This window comes from Zootoca vivipara, chromosome 5 (assembly GCF_965207765.1).
Source record: "Zootoca vivipara chromosome 5, rZooViv2.hap1.1, whole genome shotgun sequence".
Classification (NCBI taxonomy): domain Eukaryota; kingdom Metazoa; phylum Chordata; class Lepidosauria; order Squamata; family Lacertidae; genus Zootoca; species Zootoca vivipara.
In genome coordinates, this window is record NC_142588.1 from 58,236,361 (window position 1) to 58,250,648 (window position 14,288).

The window sequence follows — 14,288 nt, forward strand, 5'->3', positions numbered from 1 at the left end:
AAAATTCATGAAGAGCAAAGCTCCACTTATTGGGCTGCATCCATCATGGACTGTAATGGACTGGTGAGTTTTAATGTTGCCTAACAGAGGAATCCAACGCAGCAGCAGCTGTACTAGTGGAAACTTGTTGTGCAACTGGTTGTGCAATCTGTTCTACCGCAAAGTTACCAGCACCTTGCTTATGCATTCTCTTACACAACAGCATTCTACCATTGCAAAATATTTCACCAGCAAAACAAGTATGCTTCTAGTTTAGCACAACATTGGATGCACCCCATTACAGCATTTCCGGGTCCCCCCCCCAATCCTTGTAGTTCAGCACATTTTAAAGCTGTGGTAGGGAACCCATGGGCGTAGGCAGGGGGCAGGAGGGGGCAGTTGCCCCCCTAGAAGCAGGGCCGCTGGTGGCCAGCCTGCCCCGCTGCCCGCCACCGCCCGCTGCCGTCTCCATTCTCCCTGGCTGGCTGTGGGGCGGGTGGGGCCCCACAGCCCGCCCCAGAGCCAGCCAGGGAGAAGGGAGACGTCCCTTCTAGCCGGCTGGCTGTGGGGCGGGTGGAGGGAAAGCCAGCCAAATGCTTTGCGCAGCTCTGGGGCTTTCCCTCCACCCGCCCCACAGCCAGCCGGCTAGAAGGGACGTCTCCCTTCTCCCTTGCTGGCTGTGGGGCGGGTGGAGGGAAAGCCAGCTTTCCCTCCACCCACCCCAGCGATCGTGGAGGGGGAGGAGGGGATCGGAACAGCCCGATTTCGGACTGATCCTGGCTCCCCCTCGCCCCTGCCAATCGCGGAGGGGAGGCGGGGTTGGAGCAGCCCATTTTCGGGCTGATCCTGGCGCCCCCTTGCCCCTGCCCCTCCCCTGCGCCTTGGCCCCGCCCCTTGCCCCCCCTAATTTTGATCCTGGCTACGTCCCTGAGGGAACCTCTGGCCTTTTAAAGCTTCTTTCAAAAGCTGGTAGAAGTTTTGATTTCAACTTCAGACCTTGATTAGAAACCACTTCTTCTGAATTGCAGGAAGTGGGCCTGATATCCATGGGAGTGGAGAGCCAAAGCGATTAGAAACAGAAGCTTCTGCAAGACATCAGATGGTCTCCTTAAATTGCTCACCTCCACTAGATTTAAACTTTCCACTTCTGGGAGAGAAAGGCCCTGCATGTCTTGTGAAGGTAATAAGTAGTATTCAGAATTACCTCGTTAACTTGTTAAATCCATGGCTGAAATATGGAGGCTATCAGTGTAGTAGCTCTAAGTTCCACATCCACTGATGAAGCTAATATGCCTCTGAATGCCGATTACTAGGAGTCACAAGAGTGATTGCAGGCTTCTCACAGACACCTGGGTTGGCCATTGGGTGGCTATTGTGAGAACAGGATACAGTGCTACCTTGGTTCTCAAACGCCTTGGTACTCAAACAACGTGGAACCCAAACACTGCAAACCCAGAAGTAAATGTTCTGGTTTGTTTGTTCTGAAGCTGAACATGCTCCATTTTGAATGTTACACTTCTGATTTGAGTGCCACCAGTGGTGTAGGAAGGGGGGTGCAGTGAGTGTGGTACGCCTCGGGTGTCATCACTGAGGGGGGGTGACAAAATGGCAGAAATATGTGTTTTTAAAATAAAACAAATGGGGCTCACAACACTTTTTTTGAAAAAAATAATATTTTAAAAAGTTTAATAACTTCGCCTAACAATTTATTAACCTCAACAAGTCAACATAATACGTATTGAAACTTTTTAGTTCAGTCAACAAACAATGAAATGTGGCTGAACTTGACGCTGTGTAGTGGATGTCTATGTGTATGTTGTTGAGGTTAATTAATTGTCAGATGAATTTATTAAACTTGTTTTAAATATTATTTTTTCCAAAAAAAGTGCCATGAGCCCAATTTGTTTTATTTTAAAAGGGTATAGGATGTCAATCAGACAAAGGCCTGGTTAAAAAGGAACGTTTTCACCTGGCGCCTAAAGGTGCGTAATGAAGGCACCAGGCGAACATCCCTGGGGAGAGCATTCCACAGACGGGGAGCCACTGCATGAATTTGAGAAAGGAATGGCATCGATTTGAGTAAAGTGTGGCAGGGATGGGGGAACCCATTTCAGTCCATGAGCTGCGTCCCCTGCTAGACAAACCTTTCAGGGGCCGGATGCATGGTTGGAGAGGCCAGAAGGAAAATCTGGTGGAGCAATATATACGTGAATTTACTTGCATACTCCTCTCTATCATCCAAGCAGGGAAGAAGCATTATCAGAACCACTGCTAGTTCTTTTTATTATTTTGTAACATTTAAGTGTTTAAGACTGATTTTTTCTGCAGGAAAGCTTTTACGGTAAAAGTATGTTCTTCCCCTACACAAGGACTTCCATTGTCCAACTCTGAAAGGGTGTGGAGGCAGTGTCGTCTAGGGAGATAGAGGGCCACAACAGTCCCCAGGACTCAAGTTCACCATCCATTGTCTAAATTGAGGGGAAATACCTCCTTGGGTCAAAGTGTGAATGAGATCCAGGCAGAACTGAGATTAGCTGAAGAATGGAAGCACCTTTCAGTGATGCAGAATTCTTGATTTAGGGTAAATGTATCATAATACTTTCTCACATCCCAGAGAGTGAGCCAATGTAGCCTGTTTATTCTGCTTGCGTTTACTTTTCTTCAAACGTCAACTTCCCCTCTCCACATGCAAAACTGACAAGAGTTTTTAAGACAACACATTTTTGTCCTTGGACTGTGTATAGTCATGCACTCACAGGTCCTGTGGATACACAAGAAAAACTACTACTGTTCTTCTTTGCTCCTCCAGGAACATAATTTGTTGTTTATAAAGTGCCTAATAATGCTAGCGCCTCATCACATACCGGTATGTGGTTGGTACATACCGTAGTGTTTTTTTCCCAGTCGATGGGAGCCACTATTTCATGTACTGTTGGTCAAACCTTTTACCCTTTTTAATAGTTATATCCTCTCTTTGATTCCAGCTGCTCTTTCCTATGGAGAAGAAAAGTGACCTGTGGCTTCTCAGCTTCCCACCACAGCCTGCTCTCCATGACACTGTTTCAGTGAGGCTGCTGAAATTGGATGGATAGCCTCTTCCAAAGCCAAGCAGCATGGTTTCAACAGAGGGTGGGGAGGAGGCTGGGCCAAAGCTGTGCCAGTGCAAAGCGAGGAGGAAACCCTCACATAGGAAAGAGAATAGAAGGCTGCAGGTTTGCATGGTGATGTGGTTAGTTTTGTCGTGACCCACCTGATGTGGCCTTACAACCCAGCTGTGGGTCCTTCGGCCTGTGGGTTGAAGACATAAGGTGTAGATAAAATTACAGAAGGTGGTGCATAAGAGCATGCCTTGGGGTTATATTGTTATGACCCAGTTTGAGGGTCAGAACTGGATTGTGACCTTTAAAACAACAGCATTGCTGTGTGTGCCAAGGTGATCAGGCCTCAGACACACAATCCAGGATCTCTCTTTGCAAGGAAGTATATAGACAAATAGCCAGACTAAAGTTGAAAAGCTTTATTTCCTCATCAAACATTTACAGATTGGGCATCCTTTGCCTTGTGGAGATTTACCCTGGAAAAGGGTAAATAAAAATTGGAGTGAAGGAGTTATCCTACTGGAGCAGACTAACCCTAATCCATACACATACCAAGGATGGAGTGATACTTATACATACAAAGGATCCCGGCCAGTGATCCTTGCAACAAGCAAAAATAGGAAAAGGCTGAGGCATGAGAAGATGTTGCAGACACATTTGTCGCTATGAACAAGGCCAGCCCACCCATGAGATCAGGTGAGATGACTGCCTCAGGCTGCAGGATCCACAGGTGTAGCAGATCCCAATGTCGATACTTATTCCCCACTTGTTCCTGATGTACATCTTCACTCACCTCTTCTTCCCTGGCCGGGGAGGGGGGGGGCACCATTTGGTGGTTTGCCTCAGGTGTAAAAATGTCTAGTGCTGGTCCTGTCCTGTTTCCTGTGTAGCCTTCTCCCAAATGACACTGAGACATAAGTTTTACATAGACAAAGATGGGAAGATGGAAGATGGATCCGACAGAATCCAGAATGCCATAATGTTGCAAAAGCAGCAAAATCCATTGCCCAAATCCAGGGTTGTCCTAATACTGTCCTCTCCTTGTTTCATGAGGCCAGTGCAAGCAGCAAAGCCCAGATTTGCTTGCATCACAGTTCCAACTTGATTCTTCACACGTCTCATTTGCCAGCCCCAAGCTCAGTTCTTTGCTCTTAGCCCCTGTAAACAAACAACGCCCTCCAAATGCATCACATATACACATGATTTCAATTATGCTGTCACTAAACAGTTGCTAAGGAAATTTTGGCTTGGTATGAAGCCAAAGTTTTCAGTCTATCTGGGTCATAGGCACTTAACTTTAAAATGAAAGAATAGGGTAAAGTTAAGAGGTTTTAAAAACAGCAAGCTAGTTAGCACCTTTTGGGATGGATGGCTCACAAGTCTGAAGACGGATTACTGTAATTTAAGAAATTGTTTACAGAATAGAAAACACTTCCTAAAATTTCCTTCCAAATTTATCTTCCACTACTTTTCCATCTACTGAAATTTTCAAACCCTAAAGGGAGAAGATATTTTAACATTCACTTTGATATATATGAAGATCACTGCTTGATTTACTTCTATTTTACCATCGCTTCAGGTACCATGACTGTCAACAACCAACTTTGCATTATAAAGATGTCTGCTAATGTGACATGAATTGAACTACTGTACTTTTTCTCAACAATCTTCCTGAAAAGATCTGGGACATGAATTGTAGTCTATCTGTGACCTCTCTCCTCACAGCACACACAGCGCACAGCACACAGGTCATCTGGCTGAAATGGAGAAGAAGAAGAAAAACACCTGTCACTGTGAAAAATAAAATTACTGAAAGCATAAGAGAGTGTGTAAGAGAGAGACAGAGGTTGCAATAAGTGGTATTTCTTGTCAATATTCCCTGAAAGTTGGCAGATATATCAACATCATCAAAATATGTAATGGTGTTGAGAAGAAAAAATAATTTGAAGCAAACTTTGTTATTTTTGCTTCAACTGATAACCTCTAGGACCCTAAGGTGAGGGTATGTAATTAAGTGTAAATGCTCTCACCACTGATAGACTGTCATTGGTAGCACTAGGTTGGCATTTCAGCTTCTGTTGCCTGTTTTGGATTTGCTCCCCTCATATGTTGCATGTGTGAAGCCCATCCATGAGGTGTGGTCAAGCCATTTGCCTTGGGCGGCAAATCTGTCCCCCTAACCCACTGTTGTGCTGCTGCCAGCCCTGCAGGGGCCTCACTCATGCCGCTGCCACAGCACCATTACGCTCACCGCTGCACCCTTGCCAAGCAGCCACAGGCAGCAGTGCAGTCGCAATGGTGGAGCCAGTGGCAGCATGGGTGCAACAGCAGGGGCAGGGTCTGGATCTGCAGGGCGGTCTCGTTGTGGGGGAGGGGGTGGTGTCAGGGGATTTTGCCTACGGCAGCAAAACGTCTAGGCTGGCTCTGAAAGGGAGGCACAGAAATATCTTAAGGAATGATGTGTGTGCATGCGATGTGCCATATGTGGAAAACACAACCGTCTGGTAAGAATGTCTAGTAATTATTTACCTTCTGCATTCTTGAGGATTCCGGTTGTGGCTTCAGTATTTCTCCCCACTGAAACAATCACATGTTTTGGATTTACTCTGAGGCACTCAAAATGAACTCAAAATATATTAGATCCATGAATAGCACCTTACTATATAAATGATTGTTTAAAAGTCGGTAGGCATGTCATTCGGCCAGGACATGTTGCTACTGATCTTAAGGTGGCCATACTTGAATAATGTTTTTTTCATGCAACAACTGTGCATGAAAATTATTCACTTGTGCTGCAGGATATTATACTAGTCATAAGAACACAATGTATGGATAACTGGAAGGCCTTGATGTTATCACCTGAAATTCTTTGGCATTACAAGTAAAAACTGAGGCATTAGAATTACAGATTTTATATGTGAACTGCATACCTTTATTAATGTTTCTAAGGAAATCCCACCATAGCGGATACATCTTCTCCAGCCTTTTGAACTTTTATATCCTCCTTTAGCCTTAAATTCTAATGGTGTGAACCAATTTCCATCGGAACCCTTGATACATTTCCTTGAAACTCCTATGACAAACAGATAAGTCACATCAATGTTACATGCCTATCCTATTTGGCAAACTTCACTGAAGAGAGAAAGAAGTTCCGCCAACAGGAGAGTCTTTTCCAGTATCCACTTAGAAAAAAAAAGATATGAACAAAGTTTGTGTCATGTACTAGGGCTGTGCACCAGATTTGGCCAAGTCTTGGGCCAAAACTGGCATATTAGGAGGGACTCTGGCATCAGACGAATTAGATAAAGTGGTACCTTGGTTTGCGACTGCAATCTGTTCTGCGGAGCCAGTCGCTCCCCGAATCGGTCACTCCCCGATGCACGCTTCTGCGCTTGTGCGAAGCGCCGATAGAGCGCTTCTGCACACGCACGCACTGCACAGATCGCTTCTGCGCATGTGCGTGCTGCGCAAATCACTTCTACGCATCTGAGCACTGCGGAACCTGGATGTAAACACTTCCGGGTCCGCGGTGGTTGGAAACTGAAGCGGTCGCAAACCGAGGCGGTCGCAAACCGAGGTTTGACTGAAGCAACTAACACAGATCACTACAGGTCAGGTTGGATGTCTCAGAGCAATCGGTGGTTGTCAAGGGGTGGGGCATTAGGCAGAAAGGAGGGGTGGGCATCATGTAGGAAAAGCACAAGAAAAGACCCTAACTTACCCTGACTTCTGGTATTAGGAAGGAGCCTGCTACCCGAGTCTGCTTCCTGAGAGAAGCCACTTGCAAAGGAGCAGGATTAGCACCTCTGTTGAACAGTTATTCACTGGAAGCACCTATCCTGTGTGCAACAGGGCACTCCTTTGCTAGTGGTTTCCCTGCAGAGAAACTGCTTGCAAAGCAATACCAGGCAGGATTGGAGTCTCTGCGCTCACTGATCCTGCAGCTGCATGGTGCTTTTTGCAAGAAGCTTAAATGCTAGGTGGGATGGTGGTCCCAATGTTGATCCAAGGTGGGTCAACCTGACACCCTCCTCCCAAATCAGAGCTATGGGGCAGATCAGAGGGGCACAGCCCTAGAATGAATGTTGGAAAGGAATTTCAGCATAGGGCTTAATCAGGTCTTCCCCAACATCTCCTTGGCACTTGGACACGGAGAAAAGGCCAAGAGGTTCCCCTTCTTCTCAAAGTCAGGCATTCTGGGTAACATGGCCAGGCCTTGTGCTATTGCACAACCAAAATATTTTCATCTGCTGTTGGTATCATATTCCTTTAGTAGATGCAAGCACATGTATAGGTAATTATATTGTTCCAACACAATGGTTACCTGCTGTGAATCTATTCTTATATAAAACACCTTTACTTCTTCCACAGCGTACTTTCAGTGTTCGGACCCCGACATTCAAATCTTGTATTTTATTATTCTGCATGCCTTTTCCTAGATGAAACCAAGAAATGTATGTCAACCGTTACAATACCCATATTTTGGCCTTGCAGAGAATGACTAGATTGATCCTGCTAAGAGAATGTGGTACGAAGTGTGCATTCATGTCAGAGTGAAAAAAACACCCTATGACTGCCCCAAACCTTTGCAGGCACAAACAGCACTGAAAGCAAGATTACATGCACAAATAATCAAGAATGCGGTAGCAAATCAGGATGCTCTGTCCCTCATTTACAGACTTTTGTTGAACTCACTTTGTTGCTCCCCAGGGGACTCGGGTTCCTTCATTTCTCCCTGGAGTACTTTGCTGCACCCAGGTTCTGCAGCAGAACTATTCTGAGCATGCTGAAGAACTAAAGAGGACATGTGTTAGGAAAACAAGGGCATTGCCACCTTAATGCTAAATTACTGTAAATGGCTAAAATTATTTGAAGCTTATAAAAGAGCTGAGAGCCTCAAGTAAAGGTGTAAGGTTTGCACCATTTTAACAGAGGACGATGCTTGATCTGGCCTACAGTGCTAGCAAGGTCTGTTACCGCAAGTGCTATTTTTTAACTACTGAGAAACCCAGGTAGCAGCTCTTCAGAAGTCTATTTTGGCCCAGGGCCTCTTATTACTGATATCTACTTCAATTCGCTCTTGTAATCAGCTACTCATCCACCTCAAGTATAAACTCTTTCCAGGGACATTACTTATCACATACCCCAGTTGCTCTGTGACACGTAACTTATAAAACAATATTAACACCATTAACAAAAAGCAACCAAAAAGTAAACTAATCACTGTTAAGTTCATGCACACACTCTCCCCACCCCCATGACTGATAATCTTTCATTCTATTCAGTTCATAAAAATATACGGTACATACATTGGTTGCCTATTTGCTACTGAGTTGAGGTTTTATTGTTGACATAGGTGACCTGAAAGTGTGTCGCCTTTAATATGGGCCTGCCCATTCACTGTCATCGCTGAAGGCCTTTTCTAATCAAAATACATTATTATTTCCCAGGAGACAGGCAGAGGGCTGAGGCAAAGTGAATGTATGGCTTCTACGGGATCTTGTGTCCCCAAGACACGAAAGCTCATACCAAGAAAAAACTTAGTTGGTCTCTAAGGTGCTACTGGACATTTTTATATATATTTGTAACATTTCTCAGTAAATGCTGATGAGTTTTCTATCTTTAAGGCTTACCTTATTGGTTTAGCATAGCCAAGAAGATAACTTACCATTTTCATGAAGAGCAAAGCTCCACTTATTGGGCTGCATCCATCATGGACTGTAATGGACTGGTGAGTTTTAATGTTGCCTAACAGAGGAATCCAACGCAGCAGCAGCTGTACTAGTGGAAACTTGTTGTGCAACTGGTTGTGCAATCTGTTCTACCGCAAAGTTACCAGCACCTTGCTTATGCATTCTCTTACACAACAGCATTCTACCATTGCAAAATATTTCACCAGCAAAACAAGTATGCTTCTAGTTTAGCACAACATTGGATGCACCCCATTACAGCATTTCCGGGTCCCCCCCCCAATCCTTGTAGTTCAGCACATTTTAAAGCTGTGGTAGGGAACCCATGGGCGTAGGCAGGGGGCAGGAGGGGGCAGTTGCCCCCCTAGAAGCAGGGCCGCTGGTGGCCAGCCTGCCCCGCTGCCCGCCACCGCCCGCTGCCGTCTCCATTCTCCCTGGCTGGCTGTGGGGCGGGTGGGGCCCCACAGCCCGCCCCAGAGCCAGCCAGGGAGAAGGGAGACGTCCCTTCTAGCCGGCTGGCTGTGGGGCGGGTGGAGGGAAAGCCAGCCAAATGCTTTGCGCAGCTCTGGGGCTTTCCCTCCACCCGCCCCACAGCCAGCCGGCTAGAAGGGACGTCTCCCTTCTCCCTTGCTGGCTGTGGGGCGGGTGGAGGGAAAGCCAGCTTTCCCTCCACCCACCCCAGCGATCGTGGAGGGGGAGGAGGGGATCGGAACAGCCCGATTTCGGACTGATCCTGGCTCCCCCTCGCCCCTGCCAATCGCGGAGGGGAGGCGGGGTTGGAGCAGCCCATTTTCGGGCTGATCCTGGCGCCCCCTTGCCCCTGCCCCTCCCCTGCGCCTTGGCCCCGCCCCTTGCCCCCCCTAATTTTGATCCTGGCTACGTCCCTGAGGGAACCTCTGGCCTTTTAAAGCTTCTTTCAAAAGCTGGTAGAAGTTTTGATTTCAACTTCAGACCTTGATTAGAAACCACTTCTTCTGAATTGCAGGAAGTGGGCCTGATATCCATGGGAGTGGAGAGCCAAAGCGATTAGAAACAGAAGCTTCTGCAAGACATCAGATGGTCTCCTTAAATTGCTCACCTCCACTAGATTTAAACTTTCCACTTCTGGGAGAGAAAGGCCCTGCATGTCTTGTGAAGGTAATAAGTAGTATTCAGAATTACCTCGTTAACTTGTTAAATCCATGGCTGAAATATGGAGGCTATCAGTGTAGTAGCTCTAAGTTCCACATCCACTGATGAAGCTAATATGCCTCTGAATGCCGATTACTAGGAGTCACAAGAGTGATTGCAGGCTTCTCACAGACACCTGGGTTGGCCATTGGGTGGCTATTGTGAGAACAGGATACAGTGCTACCTTGGTTCTCAAACGCCTTGGTACTCAAACAACGTGGAACCCAAACACTGCAAACCCAGAAGTAAATGTTCTGGTTTGTTTGTTCTGAAGCTGAACATGCTCCATTTTGAATGTTACACTTCTGATTTGAGTGCCACCAGTGGTGTAGGAAGGGGGGTGCAGTGAGTGTGGTACGCCTCGGGTGTCATCACTGAGGGGGGGTGACAAAATGGCAGAAATATGTGTTTTTAAAATAAAACAAATGGGGCTCACAACACTTTTTTTGAAAAAAATAATATTTTAAAAAGTTTAATAACTTCGCCTAACAATTTATTAACCTCAACAAGTCAACATAATACGTATTGAAACTTTTTAGTTCAGTCAACAAACAATGAAATGTGGCTGAACTTGACGCTGTGTAGTGGATGTCTATGTGTATGTTGTTGAGGTTAATTAATTGTCAGATGAATTTATTAAACTTGTTTTAAATATTATTTTTTCCAAAAAAAGTGCCATGAGCCCAATTTGTTTTATTTTAAAAGGGTATAGGATGTCAATCAGACAAAGGCCTGGTTAAAAAGGAACGTTTTCACCTGGCGCCTAAAGGTGCGTAATGAAGGCACCAGGCGAACATCCCTGGGGAGAGCATTCCACAGACGGGGAGCCACTGCATGAATTTGAGAAAGGAATGGCATCGATTTGAGTAAAGTGTGGCAGGGATGGGGGAACCCATTTCAGTCCATGAGCTGCGTCCCCTGCTAGACAAACCTTTCAGGGGCCGGATGCATGGTTGGAGAGGCCAGAAGGAAAATCTGGTGGAGCAATATATACGTGAATTTACTTGCATACTCCTCTCTATCATCCAAGCAGGGAAGAAGCATTATCAGAACCACTGCTAGTTCTTTTTATTATTTTGTAACATTTAAGTGTTTAAGACTGATTTTTTCTGCAGGAAAGCTTTTACGGTAAAAGTATGTTCTTCCCCTACACAAGGACTTCCATTGTCCAACTCTGAAAGGGTGTGGAGGCAGTGTCGTCTAGGGAGATAGAGGGCCACAACAGTCCCCAGGACTCAAGTTCACCATCCATTGTCTAAATTGAGGGGAAATACCTCCTTGGGTCAAAGTGTGAATGAGATCCAGGCAGAACTGAGATTAGCTGAAGAATGGAAGCACCTTTCAGTGATGCAGAATTCTTGATTTAGGGTAAATGTATCATAATACTTTCTCACATCCCAGAGAGTGAGCCAATGTAGCCTGTTTATTCTGCTTGCGTTTACTTTTCTTCAAACGTCAACTTCCCCTCTCCACATGCAAAACTGACAAGAGTTTTTAAGACAACACATTTTTGTCCTTGGACTGTGTATAGTCATGCACTCACAGGTCCTGTGGATACACAAGAAAAACTACTACTGTTCTTCTTTGCTCCTCCAGGAACATAATTTGTTGTTTATAAAGTGCCTAATAATGCTAGCGCCTCATCACATACCGGTATGTGGTTGGTACATACCGTAGTGTTTTTTTCCCAGTCGATGGGAGCCACTATTTCATGTACTGTTGGTCAAACCTTTTACCCTTTTTAATAGTTATATCCTCTCTTTGATTCCAGCTGCTCTTTCCTATGGAGAAGAAAAGTGACCTGTGGCTTCTCAGCTTCCCACCACAGCCTGCTCTCCATGACACTGTTTCAGTGAGGCTGCTGAAATTGGATGGATAGCCTCTTCCAAAGCCAAGCAGCATGGTTTCAACAGAGGGTGGGGAGGAGGCTGGGCCAAAGCTGTGCCAGTGCAAAGCGAGGAGGAAACCCTCACATAGGAAAGAGAATAGAAGGCTGCAGGTTTGCATGGTGATGTGGTTAGTTTTGTCGTGACCCACCTGATGTGGCCTTACAACCCAGCTGTGGGTCCTTCGGCCTGTGGGTTGAAGACATAAGGTGTAGATAAAATTACAGAAGGTGGTGCATAAGAGCATGCCTTGGGGTTATATTGTTATGACCCAGTTTGAGGGTCAGAACTGGATTGTGACCTTTAAAACAACAGCATTGCTGTGTGTGCCAAGGTGATCAGGCCTCAGACACACAATCCAGGATCTCTCTTTGCAAGGAAGTATATAGACAAATAGCCAGACTAAAGTTGAAAAGCTTTATTTCCTCATCAAACATTTACAGATTGGGCATCCTTTGCCTTGTGGAGATTTACCCTGGAAAAGGGTAAATAAAAATTGGAGTGAAGGAGTTATCCTACTGGAGCAGACTAACCCTAATCCATACACATACCAAGGATGGAGTGATACTTATACATACAAAGGATCCCGGCCAGTGATCCTTGCAACAAGCAAAAATAGGAAAAGGCTGAGGCATGAGAAGATGTTGCAGACACATTTGTCGCTATGAACAAGGCCAGCCCACCCATGAGATCAGGTGAGATGACTGCCTCAGGCTGCAGGATCCACAGGTGTAGCAGATCCCAATGTCGATACTTATTCCCCACTTGTTCCTGATGTACATCTTCACTCACCTCTTCTTCCCTGGCCGGGGAGGGGGGGGGCACCATTTGGTGGTTTGCCTCAGGTGTAAAAATGTCTAGTGCTGGTCCTGTCCTGTTTCCTGTGTAGCCTTCTCCCAAATGACACTGAGACATAAGTTTTACATAGACAAAGATGGGAAGATGGAAGATGGATCCGACAGAATCCAGAATGCCATAATGTTGCAAAAGCAGCAAAATCCATTGCCCAAATCCAGGGTTGTCCTAATACTGTCCTCTCCTTGTTTCATGAGGCCAGTGCAAGCAGCAAAGCCCAGATTTGCTTGCATCACAGTTCCAACTTGATTCTTCACACGTCTCATTTGCCAGCCCCAAGCTCAGTTCTTTGCTCTTAGCCCCTGTAAACAAACAACGCCCTCCAAATGCATCACATATACACATGATTTCAATTATGCTGTCACTAAACAGTTGCTAAGGAAATTTTGGCTTGGTATGAAGCCAAAGTTTTCAGTCTATCTGGGTCATAGGCACTTAACTTTAAAATGAAAGAATAGGGTAAAGTTAAGAGGTTTTAAAAACAGCAAGCTAGTTAGCACCTTTTGGGATGGATGGCTCACAAGTCTGAAGACGGATTACTGTAATTTAAGAAATTGTTTACAGAATAGAAAACACTTCCTAAAATTTCCTTCCAAATTTATCTTCCACTACTTTTCCATCTACTGAAATTTTCAAACCCTAAAGGGAGAAGATATTTTAACATTCACTTTGATATATATGAAGATCACTGCTTGATTTACTTCTATTTTACCATCGCTTCAGGTACCATGACTGTCAACAACCAACTTTGCATTATAAAGATGTCTGCTAATGTGACATGAATTGAACTACTGTACTTTTTCTCAACAATCTTCCTGAAAAGATCTGGGACATGAATTGTAGTCTATCTGTGACCTCTCTCCTCACAGCACACACAGCGCACAGCACACAGGTCATCTGGCTGAAATGGAGAAGAAGAAGAAAAACACCTGTCACTGTGAAAAATAAAATTACTGAAAGCATAAGAGAGTGTGTAAGAGAGAGACAGAGGTTGCAATAAGTGGTATTTCTTGTCAATATTCCCTGAAAGTTGGCAGATATATCAACATCATCAAAATATGTAATGGTGTTGAGAAGAAAAAATAATTTGAAGCAAACTTTGTTATTTTTGCTTCAACTGATAACCTCTAGGACCCTAAGGTGAGGGTATGTAATTAAGTGTAAATGCTCTCACCACTGATAGACTGTCATTGGTAGCACTAGGTTGGCATTTCAGCTTCTGTTGCCTGTTTTGGATTTGCTCCCCTCATATGTTGCATGTGTGAAGCCCATCCATGAGGTGTGGTCAAGCCATTTGCCTTGGGCGGCAAATCTGTCCCCCTAACCCACTGTTGTGCTGCTGCCAGCCCTGCAGGGGCCTCACTCATGCCGCTGCCACAGCACCATTACGCTCACCGCTGCACCCTTGCCAAGCAGCCACAGGCAGCAGTGCAGTCGCAATGGTGGAGCCAGTGGCAGCATGGGTGCAACAGCAGGGGCAGGGTCTGGATCTGCAGGGCGGTCTCGTTGTGGGGGAGGGGGTGGTGTCAGGGGATTTTGCCTACGGCAGCAAAACGTCTAGGCTGGCTCTGAAAGGGAGGCACAGAAATATCTTAAGGAATGATGTGTGT

At 45.5% G+C, this 14,288-nt stretch overlaps 2 protein-coding genes across 5 annotated transcripts in view; both read right to left on the reverse strand.

The window, feature by feature from the left end:
* Positions 1-3,481: 3,481 nt before the first annotated feature.
* LOC148685693 (nuclear autoantigen Sp-100-like) lies at positions 3,482-7,992 on the reverse strand. 2 transcript variants are annotated; one of them, XR_015950016.1, is made up of 6 exons: positions 7,773-7,992; positions 7,402-7,512; positions 6,008-6,150; positions 5,607-5,654; positions 3,871-4,834; positions 3,482-3,831 (listed from the first exon to the last, which is right to left on the reverse strand). XR_015950016.1 is itself a non-coding variant. In XM_088669714.1 (5 exons), exons 1-5 carry the CDS (start codon positions 7,882-7,884, stop codon positions 4,778-4,780), a joined length of 471 nt encoding a protein of 156 aa, XP_088525840.1. In that variant the 5' UTR covers positions 7,885-7,992; the 3' UTR covers positions 3,482-4,777. The 2 variants fall into 2 exon arrangements, 1 of the variants encoding a protein (XP_088525840.1); XM_088669714.1 differs by having other exon boundaries at positions 3,482-4,834.
* Positions 7,993-12,226: 4,234 nt separating this feature from the next.
* Positions 12,227-14,288, reverse strand: part of LOC118094091 (nuclear body protein SP140-like protein) — a 39,987-nt gene continuing 37,925 nt past the window's right edge. For 2 of the 3 annotated variants that reach the window (XM_088669699.1, XM_035134145.3), the window contains exon 14: positions 12,227-13,579. In XM_088669699.1, coding sequence (XP_088525825.1) covers positions 13,523-13,579 — 57 coding nt within the window. In that variant the 3' untranslated portion in view covers positions 12,227-13,522. The remainder of the gene's footprint in view (positions 13,580-14,288) is intronic. The other variant, XR_015950014.1, reaches the window with a different exon arrangement.